This window comes from Hemitrygon akajei, chromosome 12 (genome assembly GCF_048418815.1).
Source record: "Hemitrygon akajei chromosome 12, sHemAka1.3, whole genome shotgun sequence".
NCBI classification, from domain to species: domain Eukaryota; kingdom Metazoa; phylum Chordata; class Chondrichthyes; order Myliobatiformes; family Dasyatidae; genus Hemitrygon; species Hemitrygon akajei.
The window spans coordinates 63,819,694-63,844,219 of record NC_133135.1 but is presented as its reverse complement, the minus strand read 5'-3'; the positions used below and the strand labels follow the sequence as shown (position 1 = coordinate 63,844,219).

The 24,526-nt window shown below is 40.1% G+C and overlaps 1 protein-coding gene across 4 annotated transcripts in view; it reads right to left on the bottom strand.

Annotated features, from left to right (window-relative positions):
- The window catches only part of tprb (translocated promoter region b, nuclear basket protein), a 91,696-nt gene that overhangs the window by 30,078 nt on the left and 37,092 nt on the right, over positions 1–24,526 (bottom strand). For all 4 annotated transcript variants that reach the window (XM_073063290.1, XM_073063289.1, XM_073063288.1 and 1 more), the window contains exons 16-31: positions 23,662–23,813; positions 17,103–17,251; positions 16,268–16,430; positions 15,830–15,964; positions 15,338–15,478; positions 14,952–15,114; positions 14,146–14,312; positions 11,287–11,439; positions 8,059–8,175; positions 7,652–7,855; positions 6,404–6,588; positions 4,756–4,903; positions 4,405–4,542; positions 3,802–3,933; positions 1,749–1,879; positions 401–611 (exon numbers count right to left, since the gene is read on the bottom strand). In XM_073063290.1, coding sequence (XP_072919391.1) covers positions 401–611; positions 1,749–1,879; positions 3,802–3,933; positions 4,405–4,542; positions 4,756–4,903; positions 6,404–6,588; positions 7,652–7,855; positions 8,059–8,175; positions 11,287–11,439; positions 14,146–14,312; positions 14,952–15,114; positions 15,338–15,478; positions 15,830–15,964; positions 16,268–16,430; positions 17,103–17,251; positions 23,662–23,813 — 2,489 coding nt within the window. The remainder of the gene's footprint in view (positions 1–400; positions 612–1,748; positions 1,880–3,801; positions 3,934–4,404; positions 4,543–4,755; positions 4,904–6,403; positions 6,589–7,651; positions 7,856–8,058; positions 8,176–11,286; positions 11,440–14,145; positions 14,313–14,951; positions 15,115–15,337; positions 15,479–15,829; positions 15,965–16,267; positions 16,431–17,102; positions 17,252–23,661; positions 23,814–24,526) is intronic.

The following is a 24,526-nucleotide window of genomic DNA, read 5'->3' as shown; positions in this document are numbered from 1 at the left end:
GACAAAAAAGTCTGATGTTTGAAATTTAAATGTTCTTGTTGGAATATTTGCTTTCAACTTAATATGTCCATAGAAAAATACCAAAATTATAATACTAATTTGGAAATAAAAAGGGGACGCTCAAGTACAACTGACAATCCTAGTTTTCTGTCATTATGAAACAAACAATCTTCCATGTACCATTTAGAAGATTTTTTTTTCACGTGATCTTTGTAAGAAAGATTTGTTAAGTCAAGGAAAACAACTTTTACTGTGGAGAGGGAAAATCCATAATGAACTGAGTTATGGTAGTCACAATAGATAAGTAACATGTAAAAAGGCATTGAACTGAAATGTCTTAAAAGATTAAGAAATTAGTATTTGATCCCAGATTGGACAAACATAATTATTCACAAGTTACCTTATCATACTGTGCTTTCAGCTCCTCATACTGAGTCTTGTATCTACGACCAATCTTTTTAACCTGGGTGATAGTTTTGTTCTTTTCTTGAATATCTGCCACCCTTGCCAACATTTCCTGTTTTAGTTTATCCCGATCAACAGACACCCTATTGAGTTCAGTCTTCAATGTCTGCACATCACGTTGTGATACAGAGGATGATGCATTCAGTCTGTAAACAAAGCAGCATTACAATATTGCATCAAACAGTTCTTTTAACATAATTATTGGGCTTGTATTATAATTTTAATAACTTTTATTTAATATGAGAATCAGGTTAAAATTGAGAAGGGAAAAAGAGTGCACCAATTATTCACTCAAGTTCTGTTAAGGAATATCAACACTCAGCAAGTGTGGATTCCTGCGAAGATATATTTGTCATATCTTCAACACAAAAAGAAAATGTCTTCAATGCAATTTTTGTAACACAATTGATAACGGTACAGTGAGCATTTTGGATCAATATGTGTGAACATTCATCACAAAATTAGACACAATTGCAATAACTAGCACTTACCTCATGGTTATGCCCATGCTGGCCCTGAGGCCACATTATATTTTTGCAACCAGCCAAACATGACTCAAACAGCTCAACAACAATTGAAAAATGTGAAACTCAAAAAAAATGAAAGAGTAAAAATCAAAATGTTATCCTAACAGCTATGTTCAGCAAACCCCTTCAAATAAGTATCCACCAACAATGGCTAGCAGTAAGTTGAGGGGCAAGATAGGAATTGTGCTTGGCTCTTTGGATCACCAACTTATAGAGATGGTTCTTGGACAAAAATGGGGGCCCAGAAGCATAATGAGGGATAAAATGCCCAACCATTTGATAATAATACTAGTGTGCATGTACAGAAGTCTGAAATAAAGGCACTGTAGCTAACCCACAAGTTACGACCACATTCTCGTGCCAGAATTTTTATTATATCTCCAACAGAGTGAGACTGTGAAAAAACACTTAAGCCAACATGGAAGAACGGAACAGCCAGAGAAATCGTGCCCAAGAAAACAATCAAACTGGAAGGACTATGCTGGAGCACAACTAGAAGGCAGAAAACAATGAATAACGGAGTACTGGTTGGTTGATGCACGAGGAGTGCAAGTTATTTTCAACTTTCTCTTTCTGTTTACAAACTTAAATTTCATATTCTGGCTCCATCACTAAACTTTCTCAGCCTCTGGGTCTTCATTCATTTACCTTTGCATAAAAAATTGCACTGCCATAATTAATCAAAAATCCCTCTCCCAAGATAAAGAATTTCAACTGGTCTTGTTTCAACATCATATGCATGAGACACTTGCTTACCTAGCAACTTCAGTTTTCAGTCTGCCAGTTTCTTCAGTTAGTTGTTGAATGCGTTTGATATTTGTATCTTTCTCTGAAATCAGTTTCTTGTACTCATCAGGGTCAGTCTCCTTCTGCTGATTGATTAATTGCTAAAATACAACAGTATTTTAGTAAAACTTAATATCCAAATTTCAAATGTGAGCAATCATTATTATTTCATTAAATCTTAAAGCAAAAAAATTATGAATTAGATTATATTAACAGGAAGAAAACAATCCAAACTATGTTGTACTGCAGGGATTGCAGCTGGGTTCTCTGTTGTTTGTCATATATACTAATAATTTGGATGAGAGTGCAGATGACAAAATTGATGGTGTAGTACAGTGAGTGACAGGACTCTGGTGAATGTTACTATATAACCAAACCTTAGGGTACAAATACATAGCTCTGTAAAGCAGGATACAAAGACAGTGGTGAATATGGCATATGGTGTGCTTGTCTTCACAGGTCAAAGAATTTGATATGGGAGTTGGGATGTCTTGTTACAGTTTTGTAACTCATTGGTTAAGCCAAATTTGAGAGTATTATTATGTTTTTAATTTGTTATCGAAGTACATATATGTCACCATACACTACCTTGAGATTCATTTTCTTGTAAGCATATATAGGAAAATAAAGAAACAGGATTTATGAAAAACTATTAACAAAAACTGACAATGTGCAAAAGACAAATTGTGCAAATAAAATACTGAAAACATGATTTATAGAGTCCTTGAAAGTGAGGCTGTAGGTTGTGAAACAGTTCGGAGTTAAGGTAAGTGAAGTTATGCAAGCTGGTTCGGGAGCATAATGGTTGTAGGGTAACAACTGTTCTTGAACCTGGTGACTTGGGAACTAAACCTCTACCTCCTGCCTGATGATAGTAGTAAGAAGAGGGTATGACCTGGATGGAGTCACTCCACTCCTTGTAAATGTGCTCAGTGGTGGGGAGGGCTTTGCCTATGATGAACTGGGCTGAATAGACCACTTTCTGTAGAATTTTCTATTCCTGGGCATTGGTTTTCCATACCAGGCCATGATGCAACCAGTTAGGATGCTCTACACCGTGCATCTAATGAAGTCTGTCAAAGTTTTATGCGATATACCAAATTTACGTAAACTTCTAAGAAAGTACAGGCACTGCTGTGCCTTCTTTGTAATGGCACTTACATGCTGGTCTCAGGACAGATCCTCTGATATGCTAATACGAAGGAATTTAAATTTATTGTTCTCTCCACCTCTGATCCCCTTATGTATTATGTGCAGTCTTGATCACCACTAATCACAAGATCAGTAAGAGTAAGCTAGGAAGGGTGCAGAGAAGATTCACTGGAATGTTGAGCTGAAGTCTGGATAGGTTGGGATTCTATTCCCCAGAGCAAAGGAGGCTGAGAGGTACTCTTATGGAGGTTTATAAAATAATGAAAAGCATAGATAGGGTAAAGAAGTCTAAAACTAGAGGGCATAGGTTGAAGGTGAGAGGGAAAAGATTTGAAGAGAATCTGAAGGGCAAGCTATTTCACTCTGAGGCAAGTGGACATGTGGAAAGAGCTGAAAGAAATGGTGGTGGGGACAGACACAATTACAATGTTGAAAAGAAATTTGGACAAATTAATGGATAGTTTAAAGGGATGTAGGCCAAATGCAGGTGAGTGAGATTAGCATAGACAGGCATGCTGGCTGGTGTGGACAAGTTGGGCTGATGGCACTGTTTCTGTGCTGTATAATTGTGAATCTAAACTAGGAAAACAATCAATTAAACATGGCTGTGACTTAAGGAAAATTATTAAGCACTTGGAAACACAATAATTATAGATGACATGATATATAGGCTGGATAGGTCCTGTATTTTTACTTCGATGGCATCAATGCGAAGCTTGTTTCATTATTCCCAGTTTAGTTCCAGACAAAGGCATCAAATTTAGCTGCACATTACTAATATGGGCTCCTCTGCCAAAAGCAATACTAATAGCAATGAACGACTGAACCTTAAAATACAAATCAAGTAAACTTTTAAGGAAATTAGGCATACCTGGGCACGGGCCTTCCAGCGTTTGAGATCTTCATCCAGTAATTTCTTCTCTGCTTGCAACGTACCACTTTTCTCACTGAGCTCGATATTGGATTCTTGAAGAGGTAGGATGTCAGATTCTAGCTTACGGACCTAAGAATTATGTAACAAACATCATTCTACTTCTGTCTTAAATCAACACTCCTTAAAAATATTCCTTTTCTTGTGTAACAATTCACTTTAACTTCTGTTCTTAACTGTAATCTTTAAGTCTGGATCTGATTGATACTGCACTCTACCCAATGTGCTGGATCAAGGCCCCTCTGCTCTCAGTAACATACAGAACCCATTCACACAAAAGATCTCAGTACAATTTCAAAGAGTAAGCCAAATGAATTACCCCAGTGCACTGCCCTGTATTCCAAAACCTCTACCTGCTTAATCTTTGCTATTTTAGGGAGTGTACTGTATGCCAATCAGCTCTCATAATTTGCAAATCCTCTCCGTATGGCAGATTGAACTGATCTGTCCATTATACTCAAATGTCATACTAACAATTATCTATCTAATAGTCCTACTAATTCCCTCATATCACAAACCACTATTCTTGAAATGTATACTGACCTTTGCCCTTGATTGTTGGAGTTCTTGCTCTAACCTTTCTTTCTCATCCCTCAGCATCTTATTGGTCTCAATCAGAACATTCATAGTCTCTGTCTTCTTCATCAACTCATCATGTTGTGCCAGTGTTTTGGCAGTTACCTGCACACAAAAAAACCGTGAAGCAAACTGTTCAATTCAAAATTGTTTGTTAAAACATTTAAACAAGGAGAGCTAAAGGAGGCAATATTTGGAAGATGTACTTTCCAGTAATAACTATAACCTCCATTGTCCAAAAGCACCTAATTTGCTTATTTTTATAGCTCATCCTTAATTATTTCTGAAAGGATTTTGTATTAAAGCTAGTACATTTACCTGGACCTTTTCCCTTTCAGAGTTAAGACTGTCTTGCACCTCCTTCAGTTCTCTCTCCAAATTCTCCACACGCTGACGATAACGCAGTGCCTCAACTTGGGCCACTTCAAATCTTGTTTCTGCAATTTCCCTTTCTCTTCGCACAAACCTATGGTATGCAGATTTGGTTAAAATGTTAAACATTGATTTTTTTTGGGAAACCAGGTGTTTTTCCCTTCTCTTTTGCACCTACTTTCCCTTTTAAGTATAAAGGCTGAAGGCAGAATGAAATTTCTGGCAAAAATAAGATGGTCACAACTACAAATGCAACAGAAGCTGACAGGGCAAGGTGCACATTCAGGAATGTTAAAATATTGTTGGAAATCCCAAAGTAGCATAGCTAGACTATAAATTGAAGGCATTCAGTAGATCAGAAGTGAATGAGCAAAAGTGGCTGTTCTGAAGAACAACTGTGAGATGGATCTTTCACAGTGATGAAATATTAGGGCATCAAATTACTCTGAGATGTAGTACAGCAGACTTTATCTAAATATAATGAGAAGTGTTGTGACAAACTGTGATACAAATCTTTAACAATTTATAGCAATTCCCATATTCAAAATGTTCCTAAAACCATTGCCAAGTGATGTCAAAAAATGTTCCAAGATACTTCATAGGACCAAATCAGCTAAAAAGGGAGGTGGAAAGGCAGAGAGGCTGAACGTAACAAATGGTGAAGTGAAGGTATATGTAAAATCCAGACCAGGAATTGAAGTTTATGGGCAGGCACAGGGGCAACTTGTGGAGATGGAGAAACGGAGTTAAACCACGAACTGCAAAATTTTAAAATCAGAGATTTTAGGGGAGAAGGTTATGGATTAGCAAGTTAGAGGCAATGGAGGACTAGGAGTTGGTGCAGCGTATTACAAATCTGGACAGAGAAGGGCCATTCTAAAATGGTCTTCAGTGGCAGATCAATTGTGGCATAACATACAAGGAGTTGGTCTTTGTAACAGATTGTACAGGAGTTTCACAGAATTGAGTAGAAGGTGGAATGAGATGTACACAATTTACACAATCTAGTACAGCCTAAAGCATTGCTGGGTGAAGGAATGCAATCAGTAACAAGCATATTTAACTCAAGAAAATGGTTTCTTTCCTCCCAATAACATAGTGAAAGGAAGTTTGTAGCTTTTCCAAATATGAACTTCCAAAAACAATTAGTTAAAGAATGACAGAAAGCACAGCGGATCAACTCAATTATTAGCTTACATTTGGAGTTTAATGCCATGACTGAGGATGAAGACTCTTAGGTAACTAGCAAAAATAACTGCCTTCAGATGGTTTCACACAGATTCGGTGCATATTAAAAGATGATTTACAGACCAATAATAATGAATCAGACAAATATTCAGTACCAAATTTGTTTCATTTCTTCCATTATGAACAGTTATTTAAGCAACATAAAAATGGTCAAAATGTGCAGCCTAACAATGCAAACAATTTATTCCCACAAACTTCTTATGTTACAAATTAAACTTCAAAGACAAGAAAAAGTAATTTTGATTAAAACTAGATACAGGCAACTCTAATGACATGTTTTAGATACAATTTTGTACACATAACTGAGTTCTATCCATGAAAATGCCAACACTCTGTCTATATTTACCTCAGAATTTCAAGTAACTGTTCCTGGGACTTTCCTTCTTCATTGAAAGATGTATTGAAGGAGCTTTGAGCTGTTTCTTGCACTGTAGTCACCATCTTATTGCTAAGGCTCTCTACTTGCTCAAGCAACAGTTTGTTCTGTTTCTGCAGATCTTCACAACGCACAGTTAGTTTGGAAACTTCATCCTACGCAATGGGACAAATGACATTGATCTGGATAAAAACCTGGTAACCATGTACTGGTTGTCCTTGATATTCAGATGCTGGTCAACTTTCAGTGCTTATCTTGTTGAATTGTTGCAGATGGTACACAAGACAAGCACATGAATGACTCTGGGGAGGTGGGCATGCCACTCACAAAAATCGAGTCTTGGGCAGAAATTGTATAATCTGAAGCTTTGTTAATGGATTAAGTAAACAGATCTCAAGATGGAAGGGGATTATTTGACTAATTGGCTATAAGCAAGTTTCCTTGATCTGAGATAAATGGCCAATGAACACATAATCTTCCTTAATGCTGAGCACAACTGCAGCTGCAGGAGCTTCTGCACCAAATTGCTTTTACAAATGGGGATTCCCTGTCAGAAAGCCCAGTACAGCTTTGAGGTGAAAATTACACTTGGTTTTCTGACAGAGATAACCTGCTTCAATTCAACCTGTGCCCACATTTTATCTAAACCCATAATTAGATTATTAAGTTCTAAAAGAACTTCAAAGTATTCCTGTGCAAATTATCAGGTTGAGGGATCAGTAATTAGCTACTTCATATTTATAGTGCTTTGAAAACTGCAGGAATCACAGCAAATTTCCCTATACTAAATAGTTGTCAGCAGAATGACTACTGTAGAAGACAAGATTAGTTGAAGGTGTTATATAAAGGGACACTGCCTTTTCTATGCCTATTATTTCAAAAATCCCACTGATTAGAAAGAAACCACATCAAATACAATTTTGGGCAAAGACTAAATGGAAAATATCTTGCAGATGAAAGGGCAGGAAACTGACTGGATTGTTCTTCTCTGACTTGGATCAGGCCACATGGTTCAAAAACAAAAATTATAAAGTGACTGAATTTAGTTTCATTTAAATAGTGCCAAACAGGAGGACAAATAAACAATACACTGAGTCATTCGCACTGAATTCTGAATAGATACAAACTACATTTAATTAGCAGAGACTATTTATATTTCCTTATAGAAACAAACTAAATAAGAAAAGACTTACTTGCACAATTTTCAAACCTACTTACCTTCAATATTCTTTCTATTTCATCCTTGGCAGCCTTGCACTCCAACATCTGTGCCTCAGCCCTTTGAGAAGCATCTTCCAACCTCTGCCGTTCCTGTGCATTTGTTGAAACTTGCTCTTTAGCAATCTGAAGTGCTTCCACATCAGCAGCATGCAGCATCAGCTCGCGTTCATATTTATTCTGTGCTTCAGATGCCAACCTAGCCTAAAAACACCCATAAAAAAACCTGTTAAAACTACAAATTGGGAAAAAAAACCAAATTATTTCATTCTTTACAAACTGTGGTAATACCCCCAACCACTTCACTATCAAATAAGGCATGTATCATTGTCAAACAATTACTTGGTGTTTATCAGTTATGACTCATACAACCAAAGAACCACAGTGCCCAAAATAATTATGCAGACCTGCTCTTGACAATCAGCCCTTGCTTGTTGTTCATTGGTTGCAGCAGTAGCCGCTCGCTGAACGGCATCCTGAAGCTCTGCCTGAAGATTGCTCAGATTCCTCTTCAGTTCAGATGCCTGCAATCAATGCAATAAAATAATGTAATAAAATAAAGTTGCATCAATGAATGGTCCAGCATTAAAATATCAGCTAAAGGAATACAATTATTCATTATTAAATCCATGACATGGTTCCTTGATGCAAAAAAAAAACAAATGTATACTTAAAGTTTCTATGGTTTACACCAGCTGGCATAGCTTTGAGGGAAATTAACCTCTTTAAGCTTATGACATTACACATCAAGCTCAAAATTCCATTTAGCCGATGACGTCAGTGCAGTATTCAAAAAAGATAAATTAAAAATGTATATAGCCTTAAGGTAATTGAAATCTGTACTTGTCGATAAAAAAGGAACCATGTTTTCCACATTCTATTTTAAAAGAAACAAAGCATTTCCCTATAACTGATGTCCTCAAGTTTCAGCAAACTCTTCCAAATCTTCTCTGTGCTCTTTCAAACTTATTGATAACTTTTCCATAAGTAGGTGACCAGAATTGCACACAATACTTCAAATTTAGCCTCACCAACGCCTTATACAATATAACATCCCAACTCGGCTACTCAATACTTGGAATAAATCCTTCACTGTTTTGTTGTCCCAAAGTGCAACACCTCACATGTGTCTGTATTAAATTCCACCTGCCATTTTTCAGTCCATTTTTTTTTTGCAGCTGGTCCAGATCCCACTGCAAACTTTGACAGCCTTCCTCACTGTCCATTACACCCCCAATCTTGCTGTCATCCACAAATTTGCTGATCCAGTTCACATTATCATCCAAATCATTAATATAGCTGGCAAAAAACATGGACCCAGCACCACTATCAATCAGGGAGGGAACTATCTAATGTCGCTCTCTGGCATCTCCCACAAAGCCAATGAAGAATCAAACTATTTCATCCTGAGTGCCAAGCAACTGAAACCTCTGGACCAGCCTTTCATGTGGGACTTTGTCAAAGGCCTTGTTAAAGTCCACATAGACAACATCTACTACCTGCCCTTAATCAACTTTCCTTGTAACCTCCTTGAAAAAGTCTAAGATCGGCTGGACATGACCTACCATGCACAAAGCCATGTTGACTATTCCTAATTAGGCCATCACTATCAAAACACTTATATACTACTGTATCTTGTCCCTTGAAATATCTTCCTCTTTGGAAATCCTCTTTGGCTGCAGGGGAAGTGCCGGAGGACTGGAGAATGGTAAATGTAGTTCCCTTGTTTAAAAAAGGTAATAGGGAGAAACCTGGGAACTATAGACCGGTGAGTCTTACGTCGGTGGTATGCAAACTACTGGAAAGGATTCTTAAGGATAGGATCTATGAGCATTTGGAGAAGTACAGTCTACTCATGGATAGTCAACATGGCTTTGTGAAGGAAAGATCGTGCCTCATGAGCCTGATTGAGTTTTTTTTGAAGAGGTAACAAAAGAAATTGATGAGGGTAGGGCAGTGGTTGTGGTCTACATGGACTTTAGCAAAGCATTTGACAAGGTCCCTCATGAGAGACTCATCCAGAAAGTCATGAGGCATGGAATAAGTGGAACCTTGGCTGTTTGGATAAAAAATTGGCTTAAAGGGAGAAAGCAGAGGGTAGTTGTGGAAGGAAAGTATTCTGCCTGGAGGTCAGTGACTAGTGGAGTGCCGCAGGGACCTGTCCTGGGACCCCTGCTATTTGTGATTTTTATAAATGACCTGGATGTAGTGGGGGAAGGATGGGTGAGTAAGTTTGCAGATGATACGAAGATTGAAGGAGTTGTGGATGGAGCTGCAGGTTGTCAAAGGTTACAAGAGGATATAGACAGGCTGCAGAGTTGAGCAGAAAAATGGCAGATGGGAGTTCAATCCGGACAAGTGTGAGGTGATGCATTTTGGAAGGCCATTGAACAAGTGTGAGGTGATGCATTTTGGAAGGCCAAACCAGAAGACTGAGTACAGGATTAATGGTCAGTTACTGAAGAGTGTGGATGAACAAAGGGACCTTGGGGTTCAAATCCATACATCCCTTAAGGTCGCTGCACAGGTTAATAGGGTAGTTAAGAAGGCCTATGGGATGCTAGGCTTCATTAACAGGGGGACTGAGTTCAAGAGTAGAGAGGTCATGTTGCAACTCTACAAATCTCTGGTGAGACCGCACTTAAGAGTATTGCGTTCAATTCTGGTCACCTCATTATAGGAAGGATGTGGAAGCTATGGAGAGGGTGCAGAGGAGATTTACCAGGATGTTGCCTGGTTTGGAGAGTAAGTCATATAAAGCAAGGTTAGCAGAGCTGGGACTTGTCTCTTTGGAGCACAGAAGAATGAGAGGGGACTTGATAGAGGTCTACAAGATTATGAGAGGCATAGATAGGGTGGATAGTCAGTACCTGTTTCCCAGGGCACCAATAGCAAACACCAGAGGGCATATGTACAAAATTAAGGGAGGGAAGTTTAGGGGAGACATCAAGGTTAAGTGGTTTTTTTTGTGTGTTGTTTTTTTTTTTTACAGAGGGTTGTGAGGCTAAAACATTAGGGATATTTAAGAGCCTCGTGGACAGGCACATGGATGAAAGTAAAATGGAGGGTTATGGGGTAGTGTGGGTTTAGTACTTTTTTTTAAAGGATTATACGGGTCGGCACAACATGGAGGGCTGAAGGGCCTGTACTGTGCCATAGTGTTCTATGGTTTACCCACTACTTACTCACCTGCCTATAATTTCCCAGCTTATTCTTAGAGACTTCCTTGAACAATACAGTAACATTAGCTATCCTCCAGTCCTGTGGCTAGTGGTGTTGGGCCCATGTTATTTGTCATCTATGTTAATGATGGCCACACGAGTATACACAACCGATACTCATTAGAACCTGCTCGGCAAGTCCCCTGCCCCAATGAAGTAGCAACAAGTCCCAAACAAATGAAGGGAATCTTGGCAATTTTCTCAATTTGTTTTTGTTTGTTAAGAATTGTCCCAAATAAGCAGCAGCCCTGATTAACCAATTGCCCAATTAATCCACTCTGTAGCAATCTTAAAATTCAAACTCTGGATTCACTAAAAATCAACAATCGTGAACAGGCATATATTAAGCAACTTAAAGCATTTCATTTTATTTTGCAAGGGATTATTCCTGTCATTTCCAATGAAATGTCATACCTGTTGCTCCAAATTTTCTATTGCCTTGTGCTTCTCATCTGTGATAGCTTGTTTTTCATTTTCAGATTCCAACAAGCGCTTCTCTAACTGCGCCAGATATTCACTAGACTCTTTGAGCCGAGATTCCACTGCAGCCCGTACCTCTTCTGTTACCTGAAAATGTGTCAAAGAAAAAAAAAAGATTAGTTACACCATTAGAATTACTTCTAGTAGGGGCATTGATCAGTTCCAGCTACTTAGTCAATCATGCACAACTTCTTGTATTAATTTGTTAAGATTGCAGATTTATACTGAAATGATGTGGCATATCAAACTTAATTTTAAAGGGGTCCTTTTCTGGCTAGCTGCTGATGACTAGTGGTGTTCTACAGGAGTCAGTGTTGGGACTGCCCTTTAACATTATATGTCAGTGATTTGGATGACGAAATTGATGGCTTTGTGGCCAAGTTTGCAAATGATACCAAGAAAGGTGGAGGGATAGCGATGAAGAAGCAGAGAGTTGCAGAAGGATTTAGACAGAATGGGAGAATGAGCAAAGTGGCAGATGGAATATATCGTAGGAAAGTGTATGGTCATGTACTTTGGTAGAAGAAATAAAGATGTAGGCTATTTTCTAAAATGGGAGAAAATTCAAAAGTCAGAGTTGCGAAGGGACTTAAGTTAATTTGCAGGTTGAGCCAGTAGTAAGGAAAGCAAATGGAATGTTAGCATTCATTTCGTGAGGATTGGAAATGATGTGATGCTGAAGCTCTATAAGGCATTGGTCAGACCGTACTTGGGAGTATCATGAGCAGTTTTGGGCTCCTTATCCAAGAAGAAATGAGTTGATATTGGAGAGGATCCAGAGGAGGTTCCTGAGAATGATTCCAGGAATGAAAGGATTAACATCTAGAACCAGAGGGCACAGCCTCAGAATAGAGGGATATCCATTTAGAACAGAGATGAGGAGGAATTTCTTGGACCAGAAGGGGGTGAATCTGTGAAATTCATTGCCACAGACGGCTGTTATTGAGTATACTTAAAGCGGAGGTTGATAGGTGCTTGGTTAGTCAGGCTATTAAAGGTTATGGGGAAAAAGGCAGGAGAGTGGGTTTAAGAGGGATAATAAATCAGCCAAGGAGAAGATTTGATGGGCTGAGTGACCTTATTTTGCTCCTGTGTCTTATGGTCATAATTCAAATCTTACTCAAATGAAAGTCAACAGGTACAAATTGAAATGGCAAAATCGAATTATAAATGGGATGTCTGTTGAATTTTCCAGCTGAAAGGATTGCTATTGATTATTCACATTTCAGTACTCTCACATCCCAACAAAAATAAAGTACTCCCGAATTTGAAAACCAAGTGCAGCAAGAGATCACAGTATATTTCAAAGGATGGGGCAAAAGAAATCAGTGACACCAGGCAGCAGAAATATAATGGGATCCCATATACATCACTTCCATTCTGTCTTTTTTATGCTATGTTAATAGAAGAGCCATCAATTCTAAGAGAACTTCTCCAGTGCAAAATATAGCTACCATTTAAATTCAATCTTTCAAAAGAACATTAAAAATAATGGGATAATCTATAGTTTTCTATTACCACATTTGAAACAATAGCCTGCAGGGAAAATTTACAAGGATGTTGCCAGGAATTCAGGACATGAGTTACAGGGAAAGGTTGAATCGGTTAGTTTATTCGAGTGTAGGTGACTGAGGGTAGATTTGATAGATGTATACAAAATTATGAGCATAGACAGGGTAAATGCAAGCAAGCTTTTTCCACTGACGACGGGTGAGACTAGAACTACAGGTCATGGCTTAAGGGTGAAAGGAGAAATGTTTAAGGGGAACATGAGAGAGAACTTCTTCATTCAGAGGGTGGTGAGTGTAGAAGGAGTTGCCAGCATAAGTGGCAGATGCAGATGAGATTTCAACATTCAAGAAAAATTTGGATAGGTACATGGATGGGAGGGGTATGCAGGTCAACAAGACTAGGCAGATTCATAGTTCTGAACAGACTACATGGTTTCTGTGCTGCCCTACTCTCTAATAACCTTAGATACACAACTAGTTCCACCTTTAAAAATATCATGGCTCTTTGAAATTTGCTTTATAAGATATGAAGAACCTGCAAAAAGATAGAAATTGAGTGAGTCAGAAGTTACCATATGGAAAATGATGCTGTTATCCCGCTAAGAATAAAAAGAAAATTAGTATTTCAGTAGAGCAAGATCACAAAATGATGAATACAAAGGGTTCTGTATGGAGTACCTAATGTATGAAACATCAAAAGGTTATTATTTAGGAAATTTCAATGAAATATTGCCTTTTTATAGCCAAGGGCATAGAAGTGAAGAGAAATTTTATAATATACAACAGACTCTCCTGAGTGGTTTCTATACCTAAAGAAAATACATGCTCTACAAAATTGATGACAAAGTTTACTAAAATAGAGGTTAATGTGTGAAGAAAGGTTGGTCAAATGAAATCTGCAATGTTCATGTTCTGAAGAATGAGAGGAGAAAACAGCAGAGTTTCAGAAAAAAGATGTTGTCCATTTAAGATTGAAATGGTGGAAGTTTTCTTCTTGGGGGGGAGGGGGTGGGGAGGATGACAAATTCTCTAAACCAGAGGACTGTGAGGGCAGACTTGCTAAATATGTTCAACACAAAGATTTACAAACATTCCAACACAGGATGTCAAGCAGTATGGAGATAGGCAAGAAAAATGCATTAAAGCCAAGACCAGATCAGTCATTACCTTATTAAATTGTGAAACAGGATGGAGGCAGCATTGCTCTACTCCTGCTTCATATTTTCTCACGTTCAACATATCATCAAAACAACTATTTCTTCGATGTATATAAGTTACCTACCTGTTTCTCTTTACTAAGAGACTCCTCCAGACTAAGGACCATGTCTCTGTATTGTTCCACATTGCTTGTAGTAGTCTTGAGGCGTTCTCTCAAGTCGCTAACATGTTCCTCAGCTTGCCTAAGCTGTGCTCGGAGGTTATCGATATCTTCTTCTGTATTTGAGTCACCTGGGAATAGATCACAGCTATATGACTAACTGAAATTTCAATCAACAATAATGCCTCATTCTTTATGGAAGTAAATTTATTCTGATAAGCTATTCTTCTTCACTATCATCTAGTGAACTACTGCTGCAACTGTTCCCTAAAGAGCACTTCCACTAACAAGTTCAGTCACTAACTCTCAAGCCGTGTGAATGTGTAGTATGGGGGTTGAAGGGGGGGGGGCAGGGTTTAAGAAAAACCTAAAGTTTGACTAAGCTAGATTTTCTCTCTTTTTCCTTGCAGCTCAGCTCTGTGTTCAAGAGAGCATTTCAGGTTAGGTAATAAACTAAGTCTTTGCAAGCTACATCCATGCATTATGAATGAGAGCAATAACAACATGCTCAAGATAAGCAATTGGAAAACAATAACAAAGTTGGTTTAAACTGTAAGCTAAGAGGTTGTACAAAACTATACCTACAGATCAACATCATCCATAATCAACAAACATACAATCAGATATTAAACCTGTGAATATTAAGCTGTAAAATGAAATATTGCTATTGAAGGGTTACTCCAGATTATAGAGGGATGTTGAGAGTCAGCACTGGCTCAGGAGACAGAAGAATATAGGCCTATTTACACACATTCATATAGATGACTTACCTTTAGAATCACTTCCCTTAGTCTCTGCCAATTTACTTTCAAGATTGTTCAATTGTAACTTCAAGGCACTAACTTCTTTTTCTGAGTTTTTCAGAAGTTCTTTTGTCTTTGTGTGAAGATTAGACTCCATCTCAAGCTGCTTCTTGATTTCCATAAGTTGAATCTTCAAGAGAAAGTAGAAATCAATAAACATTTAAAGTATAAATTTATAGAACCAATCAAAACAGCAACATTTACTCTTATTGTAAAATGATTTGTGAACATTGGTTCCCTTTCATTTTCTACTCTGATCTCCAATAATTTGTTAGTCTCTTAAATATGTCAAAACACGATTGAAAATATTAATTATACATCCTATACCATTATTTTTAAAGGTGTAAACCTACATCCTGGTTTCTGACGAGCAAATGACGTTGATCCACTTCATATTCGCATTTTCTCTTTAGTTTCTCAATTTCACGCTCTTGTTTTTCAATCTGGTTGTTTAAGCGCTGCCTGGTCTCAGTTTCTGCACGTTCCAAACTCAGCTATGTATTGTCAAGAATTAAATGTAAACAGAATTACTTTAAAACAAAATATGAACAAAGGTTTTTAAAACATAAAAAACAATTCTATATATTCTAGGAGAAAATGATCCCAAACCTTTATTCTGAGTCTCCACAGATTATTCTCCAATGCTTGCTAAGAGAATTGTTTCTACTAAGACCAATTTTATAAATGCAAATATTCTTTAAAAATAATTGTTCATTTGAAGGCAAACTACAAATTAACTATTAGTAAACTGCCATCACCATAATTCAAGTTACTGCCACCTCTTACACCTAATATTCTGTGACTAATACTTCTACTTCAAGACCACAAATTTTTCAATAGTTTACCTGAATGGACTGTAAATTTGTTAGTAACAAACTTTGTCCCCTGTGTTCTGCGAACTTGGAATCCCGCTCTTGTGTCAGGCGTATTTCTGCCATCTTCAACATATCTTTTTCTTTTCTCAAATTTTCTCCTCGGGTCTGTCAGAGCATTATAGAAGATTAAAAATTTTTCAACTGCTCAGCTTCCTAAAACTATTGTAACTTATTTCAAATAAAATGAATTCCTTCCATAAAAAGATAAAACACTTTAAAAACAAAACATGGTACAATCAAGATTTAAGCCAAGTAGCTGCATTGGACAAAATTCATTCAATAAACATGTTAAAAAGCCTGTGAAATACTTCACCATATGTATAATAAAAGGAAAATTAGCAAATGACTATGTGCTCTCTTCCAAACTTACTATTTTCTCCAGGCATACTGTCTCCTTAAAATTCTTACCTCTTCTAAAGCCAATTTTTCATTTGATGCTCGCAAATCCTGAGTCATGCTGTTTATTATGTGTTCTTGCTTCTGCACTGTTGTGGTAAGCTTCTGACATCTGTCTCGCAAAGAAGCAATTTCACGGCGGAATCCATCTACGTTGTTCTGCAGCATCTCATATCTAACATGAAAAATGAATTGTTACATTTTGTGATAATCCATAGCGGGTTATTTGCCAGATTAGAACAGAAATAAGAAAAAAATTATGGTAATTTCTAACAAACATAATTTATACTCCTTTTATTTCAATTGAGCCTTGCAGTGATGTTTGGCTGTTTTCAGAAAAAGACAAGCCAAAAAGAAAAAAAATCAGTCAATTCCTCCCTAATCACTTGCTTCAATGCCTGTCCTCCAGAAGGCACTGTAAACATAAATAATCACAACTTTAAGCAGCATTTTTTGTTAAAGGGTTTCTTAAAAAAACATACAATAAAGAGGGTGACATTAATGCAAGTGGCATATGAACAATATCATGATAGAAATATCAAGGCTTTTTGAGCTGATAAAGGAACAAAGCACAAAAAGTAAACTGGGTGTACCCCCATAAACATTCAGTAAATTTCTCCTGAGTGTGCAAGTAATAAAATGTCATTAGAATTTCCATTCTAAGCCAGAAATACAAGGCTAATAGCTCTTCAGGGTGCATATTTTAATGCATTGAAGAGAACTTTTCAAAATCAGAATAAAGCAAAAGCAGGCCTGAGCTTTAGGGAATAAGCACTGAAGAAATCAGAGATTTGCAATTTAGATAACCCTTTGAAGAAAGCTATAAAGCATTGATTCTCATACATACCGTTTAGAGGCAAATTCCAGTTGGGTAGACAGTTTCATGTTTTCTGTTCTCATCTGTGTCAATTGTTCTTGAAGTTTCTCATTCTGATCATTTAATATTTTGTCATTCGCTGCCTTTTCTTTTTTGTAATTATCAAAATGTAATTGAAGCTGAAATAGTGATTTTTAAAATTCTTAGAAATCAACACAAATTAATTTTTTGCTTTTGACAACCAAATATAAATATTTCATTTTATTTTGTTGATTACTTTTGTAGCAATAGTACCAACTGCAGCATGTTCACTTCCGAGCATTACATCAACCTGATTTGTAAATTTATCGTTAAAAAAGAAAATTTACAGATGCTGGACGAAGACCCAAAGCAGATTGGAGAACCACTTTTTCAAGCACATTCACTCATGGGATTTCCCCGTGGCCACCCATTTTAATTCTACTTTGCGTTCCTTCCAGGTAGCCTTTAATCTGATGGTATAAATATCAATTTCTCTAATTTCATTCCCCCCCCCCCATCTCTTCTCACCTATGCATCACATCCATCTGGTTCCCTCCCTTACCCAGATGCCTGAACTCTCCCTCACCTGGTTTCAACTATCACTTGCCAGCTTGTTCTCCTGCCCTTCCCCCACCTTCTTATTCTGACTTTACTCCTTTTCCAGTTCTGACAAAGGGTCTCAGCCTGAAAAGTTAACTCTTTTTTCTGTTTAATCCCCTTCAAGATATTGCCTGACCTGCTGGGTACCTTCAGATTTTACTGTGTTGCAAATCTATCACCACAAGGCAGTTGATCACTAACATCACTGCCAGTTGCAGGATACTGCATGACCAGACAGCAAATAACTCGAAGTGTATTCAGCTGCAGAGTTGGATGGTATGCTCAGAACATTAAAGTCATTTGTGTTTAAAAGGAGAATAAATATATATAGTTTTCTTAGTATTACGTTCTTTATCTAACTGTGTTTTTATTGTGTTACATTGGATCCGGAGTACAATTATTCCATTCTCCTTTACACTTCTCTACAAGAAATGACATTACACAACATTGAATCTTGAACCTATAGTGGGGGAGTCTAGGACTGGGGGCTGGGTACAGCCTCAGAAGGATGTCTCCCTTTTACAGAGATGAAGAGGAGTGTCTTCAGCCACAGACAGCTGTGGAGGCCAAGTCAATGGGTATATTTAAAGCAGATGTTGATAGGTTCTTGATTAATAAGGGGGAGGGGTGTCAAAAGTTACAGGAAGAAGGCAGGAGAATGGAATTAAAGGGAAAATAAATCATCCATGATAGAATGGCAGATCAGACTCAGTGGACCGAATGTCCTAATTATGCTCCCATGTCTATGGGGTTAAATCCACATGCTGGATGTATCTATCATAAACCACGAGACAGTCATACAGAAGGGAATTTCAAAAATGCAAGATGCAAGGCATAAAAGGCAAGAGGATACAGAATAAAATATGCAAATTATGGAGTGCTGTTTGCCCTACAAGAGAGAAGGAACACAGGGAGTTTATGGAACAAGAAGGGGAAATGACAACATTTTGGTAATTGTGATCATAATTCAGTTGATTTGGCATTATTACTGAAAAGGACAAAGTGAGAGACATGCAGCAAAATTTCTCAACTGGGGTATGGCCAACTGCAATTGACTGCAATTTGATTTCACACATGGAATAGGAATAGCTGAAGTTGATTAGGTCTCAGAAAACAGAATTGTGATTCTAAATTACTTCAGTGTTTCATGAACATATCTGAGGAAGAACAAGAAAAATACAATGGCAGGGAATTGGGGTGAGACACTGTGAGGAAGTAGAATATATTAGGTCTTACTATTTCTAAAAACAGTCCATTAATATCTTCACATTTGCAAGTTAGTTAAACAAATAGAATTCAATTGGAAATCACATGTATGCAATAATAGAAGACACAATTTAGAAGAGCTAAATAACTAAAGAGCATGGATATAAGCTACTATTTAGAAAAATATTGGAAATATTGGGTTGGAATTAACTGCTTAAAACATGGGATTGTGGTGACCCACTTCCCAGCGCACTCGAACTAGCTCACAAAGTGGCGTGTGCCGGCATTGAGGCCGGTCCCAAAGAGGGTGCCAAGACTGCTTCACCAGCAAGGGGAAAAGCCCGCATGCGGGACGGGACTGTGAATACGCGCCCCCTACAGCATTCCCGCCCAGGGAGGGCGGGAACAGGAAGGCTTTAAAGAGAGGCCATGAAGTTTGAATAAACCTCTTTTGCAACTGCAGCTCACCGACTACATGTCGTTATTTCAGCGCTGTGTGCAGCACACCACTATAATTGGTGACCCCGACGGCCCAAACGATATTTGGACCGGAGATGAACGACGCCGCATCTGTTCATGCAGTTTCATTAAAACTGCCAAGCTTCTGGACGCTGCGACCTCACCTATGGTTCCAGCAAGCAGAAGCCCAATTCCACATTCAGCAGATAAACTCAGATGCCACACGTTACTACTATGTGGTGAGCTCCCTCGACCAGGAGACAGCCGCCCAGGTTGAGGAGTTCATACAGTCGCCCCCGGAGGATGGCAAATACACAGAATTCAAAGCCCTGCTCGTAAGGACTTTCGGACTCTCACGGTGCGAGCGAGCTGCCCGCTTACTGCACCTGGATGGTTTGGGAGACAGGCCACCGTCGGCTTTGATGAACGAGATGCTGTCCCTGGCCGGAGGACACAAGCCCTGCCTCACGTTTGAGCAGGCGTTCCTGGAGCAGCTGCCCGAGGACATACGCCTGCTGATGTCTGACGCGGATTTCAGTAACCCCCGGAAGGTGGCGGCCCGGGCTGACGTGCTGTGGAAAGCCAAGGAGAGTGGGGCATCTGTCGCACAGATCACCAGGCCACGCTCCCAGCAGCAGACCCAACACAATCAAAGGCCTTCAGGAATTCGTGGGTATGGTGAATTTCTACCACTGCTTCCTCCCTTCAGCAGCCCGAATCATGCGTCCCGTTTGCCCTGATGTCTGGTAAGGGCAAGGACATTACCTGGGACGAGGAGTCCGCCGCCGCTTTCATTAAAACCAAAGAAGCCTTGGCAAACGCCGCGATGCTAGTGCACCCCAGAACGGACATCCCTACCACCCTCACAATGGACGCATCTAACACGGCAGACGGTGGAGTGCTGGAACAACTCATCGAGGGTCGCTGGCAACCCCTGGTGTTTTTCAGCAAACACCTATGACCACCCGAGCTCAAATACAGTGCTTTCGATCGAGAACTGTTGGCGCTATACCTGGCAATCCGGCATTTCAGGTACTTCTTAGAAGGTAGGCCCTTCACCGCATTCACGGACCACAAACCTCTTACCTTTGCGTTCACGAAAGCATCTGGTCGTCCCGCCAGCAGTGACATCTGTCCTACATCTCCGAATACACGACGGATGTCCGGCACGTCTCAGGAAAGGACAATATCGTGGCGGACGCTCTCTCCTGCCCTAACATCCAAGCCGCGTCCCAGGGGGTAGACTATGAAGCGCTGGCGGAGGCGCAGCAGGCAGACGAGGAGATCCCTAGTTACAGAACCGCAGTCTCCGGTTTGCAGCTCCAGGACCTCCCCGTAGGCCCAGGTGAGAGGACCCTACTCTGTGACGTCACCACAGGCCAACCCCGCCCCGTCGTCCCGGCAGCCTGGCGGCGGCGCATTTTCAGCTTCATTCACAACTTAGCGCACACCTCCATCAGGTCAACCGTCCGGATGGTAGACAACAGGTTCATTTGGCACGGACTCTGCAAGCAGGTCAGTGAATGGGCCAAAACGTGCATGCACTGCCAAACAGCCAAGGTACAGAGGCACACCAAAGCCCTGCCGCAGCAGTTCCACCCCACACGCCGGCGTTTCAACCACATTCATGTGGCTATCGTGGGCCCCCTACCATTGTCGCGAGGAGAGCGGCACCTCCTGACTATCGTGGACCGGTTCACAAGATGGCCAGAGGCGTTCCCGCTCACCGACACCACCTCCGAATCCTGCGCCCAAGCACTGATTGCAACCTGGCTTTGGTGTACCGGCCCACATTACCTCCGACAGAGGCGCCCAGTTCACCTCCAGCCTGTGGTCAGCCATGGCCAGCCTTCTGGGGACACAGCTGCACCACACAACTGCCAACCACTCACAGTCGAACGGACTAGTGGAGCGTTTCCACCGTCACCTGAAGTCGGTTCTCATGGCCCGCCTCAAAGGGACTAACTGGGTGGACGAGCTTCCCTGGGTCCTGCTTGGAATCCGCACGGTGCCCAAAGAGGATCTGCACACCTCGTCAGCCGAGTTGGTGTACGGCGCTCCCCTGGTCGTCCCAGGGGAGTTCATACCAGCCCCAAGGGGGCAAGAGGAAGAACCCGCAGCAGTCCTGGACAGACTGCGCGAGAGGCTCGGTAACCTGGCCCCCATACCCATTTCACACCATGGGCAGAACCCAACCTGCGTACCCAAAGACCTGCAAAACTGTAAGTTTGTGTTTGTACGACGGGGCGGACATCGGGCACCGCTACAGCGGCCCTACGAGGGGCCATTTACGGTGATCAGAAACAACGGGTCTACATTCGTGCTGGACATTTGGGGGAAAGAGGAGGTTTTCACAGTGGACCGACTCAAACCGGCCCATGTGGACTTGGCGCAGCCGGTCGAGATTCAGGCACCGCGGCGCAGAGGCAGACCTCCCAAACAGGGACCGACCCAGACTGAGGACATTGGGTGGTGTATCGCCGGTTTTTTGGGGGGGGGGGGGGTGGTTATGTGGCGACCCACTTCCCAGCGCACTTGAACCAGCTCACAAAGTGCAGCGCGCCGGCATAGAGGCCGGTTCCAAAGAGGGCGCCAAGCCTGCTTCACCAGCAAGGGGAAAAGCCCGCGCGCAGGACGGGACAGTGAATACGCGCCCCCTACAGCATTCCTGCCCAGGGAGGGCGGAAACAGGAAGGCTTTAAAGTGAGGCCGCAAAGTTTGAATAAACCTCTTTTGCAACTGCAGCTCACTGACTACGTGTCGTTATTTCAGCGCTGCATGTAGCACACCGCTACAGGATTTATTAAAGATTCTTCGATGAAAAGTGATCCTCAACATTTAAGATTTTGAACCATGTAGATAGGAAGTAGGTAAGTCTCCAAATTGAGCGCTCTTAACTACTTTGGCTTCAGGTGTCTAGGGTCCAGATTCTGCATTTTCTTTAAAATATACTCATATCTATCTAAATTGTTGGTCATCTGCCCAACCTGCCCATGTCAAAGAATATTATTAGAATCACATATCCAAAGAATAAACAAATAAAATCAAGTTTTAATACACAGTATCACTGATTTAATCCCCAATGTGAAAACTAAATGATAACCTTAAATAGTCTCATGAAAATCAAAGTTTCCTTGTTGAACTACTTATCAGGAGACCACAGTTAGTGTCCCCCTCACTGACCATCAACATAAGCATACCCTAAGGATGCGTGCTTAGCCCACTGCTCTACTCCTCTACACTCATGACTAAGTGATTAAGCACAGCTCAAAATACCATCTATAAATTCAGCAACAACACCACTATTATTAGTAGAATCTCAGATGGCAAAGAGGAGGCATACAGGAGCAAGACAGATCAATTGGTTGAGTGTCACAACAGCAAGACTGAGGAACTGATTGTGGACTTCAGGTAGGGAAAGTCAGGAAACACAAACACCAGCCCTCATTGCGGGGTCAGGGCTGGAAAGAATGAGCAGTTTCAAGTTCCTGGGCATTGACATCTCAAAGGATCCATCCTGGGCACAGCACAGTGAAGCAACCACATGCAGAACTTGATTTCATTTGGAATTTGAGGAGATTTGGTTCATCAACAAAGACTACTGCAGATTTCTATAAATGTACTGTGGAAAGCCACATCATAGCCTGGGTATGGAGTCTCCAATGCAATGGATTGCAAGAGGGTGCAGAGAGTTACAAGACTCAGCCAGCTCCATCATGGGCACAACCCTCCACACCTTCAAGGAATCTTCAAGAGACAATGCCTCAAAAAGGTGGCATCCATCAATAAAGACTCAGCACTGGGACATGCCCTCTCTTCTCATACATCCATCAGGGAGGAAGTACAGGAGCTTAAGAACCCACACTCGATAATTTAAGAACAGCCACCGCCAAGTTTCTGGATGGTCCATGAACTACCTCGATATTCCTTTTTTGGACAACTTTTTATGCAATTTAGATTTTTACGGTTTTGCACTATACTGCTGCCGCAAAACAATAAACTTCTATTATGTCAGTGGCAAGATTTGTTTCTTATTCTGAAGCTTGTGGTGGGAACCAGATGATTTAAAGAAATAACAAAAACTGCTAAATTATACAGAACAAAAATGTGATTGAAATCTCTAAAAACTCAACCACTAATACAGACGAAACAATATTATTTGCCATTTTAAATGTTTAGACTATTTTTCACTGTATTACACCAACATTAACACTAGTATAAATCCAGATAAATCAATGTTTAAGATGAGTAAATAGTAGAACACAAATGCTGTGGAGAAATTGTGTACTGTACCCCTCCTTACCTGTTTTAGTGCAGTCCTTGATTGAACAAGTTCCGCAGACTCGACTGTAGGAACTGGAGCTGGTGTGGAGGTCAACTGGGGCAATTGTTTTGTTTGACCTGGAGACCTTTTTGGAGTGGATGATATTAAAGGCATCTCTTCTGTTATATTTCCTAATTTTGGGGTGACAGCAGGGGTAAACCACATCATAATAGGTCTTTTTAAATTTCTTAAAATTGGCCACATAGCAAGTTTCCAACCAGTATAGATTTAAACAAGTCAATTAGCCTCCTCAGGTGTTGTAATTCCATGGATCTTTCATATTAATCACAGGAAATGCTAATTTAAATTAGCCCATGCATACGTCAAGTCTGCACCTTGATCATAATCCCTCAAACCTTCTTGCTCCACAAGCTCAGTTCACCTGATTTTTAGCTGCATTAATGCCGAAAGCTAAGCTTAGCCTACATCATCTCATAACTAAATTCCTCCAGCAGTGAAAGCATCATCAAATATGCTCCGCACCCTGTGGCTTAGCAAGTCCTTCCTGTAACAAGGGTTAATTTATAGTATTCACCTCCTCTACAAAACATACTCATGTTTTCTGCTCTCAGATTTTATCCTTCCTTTCCCTCAAATGAAAAAACCATCTTTGATTTTTTTTCTTGCCAATATTTTTACATGCACTATTTGCCTTCCAAATAACCTTTAGATCATTCCTATACCTTTTGTTTCTACAAGCTTTGTGAAATAGCTAACACTTGTTGGGTCCAAGGGAAAGGGTTATATTCAAGTGACCAGTCATTTTCATAATGGAAACAAGCCCAAAACACACAGTCTCAATTATCAAATGCCTCAACGCACTTTGAGCAATTTACCCAAACTT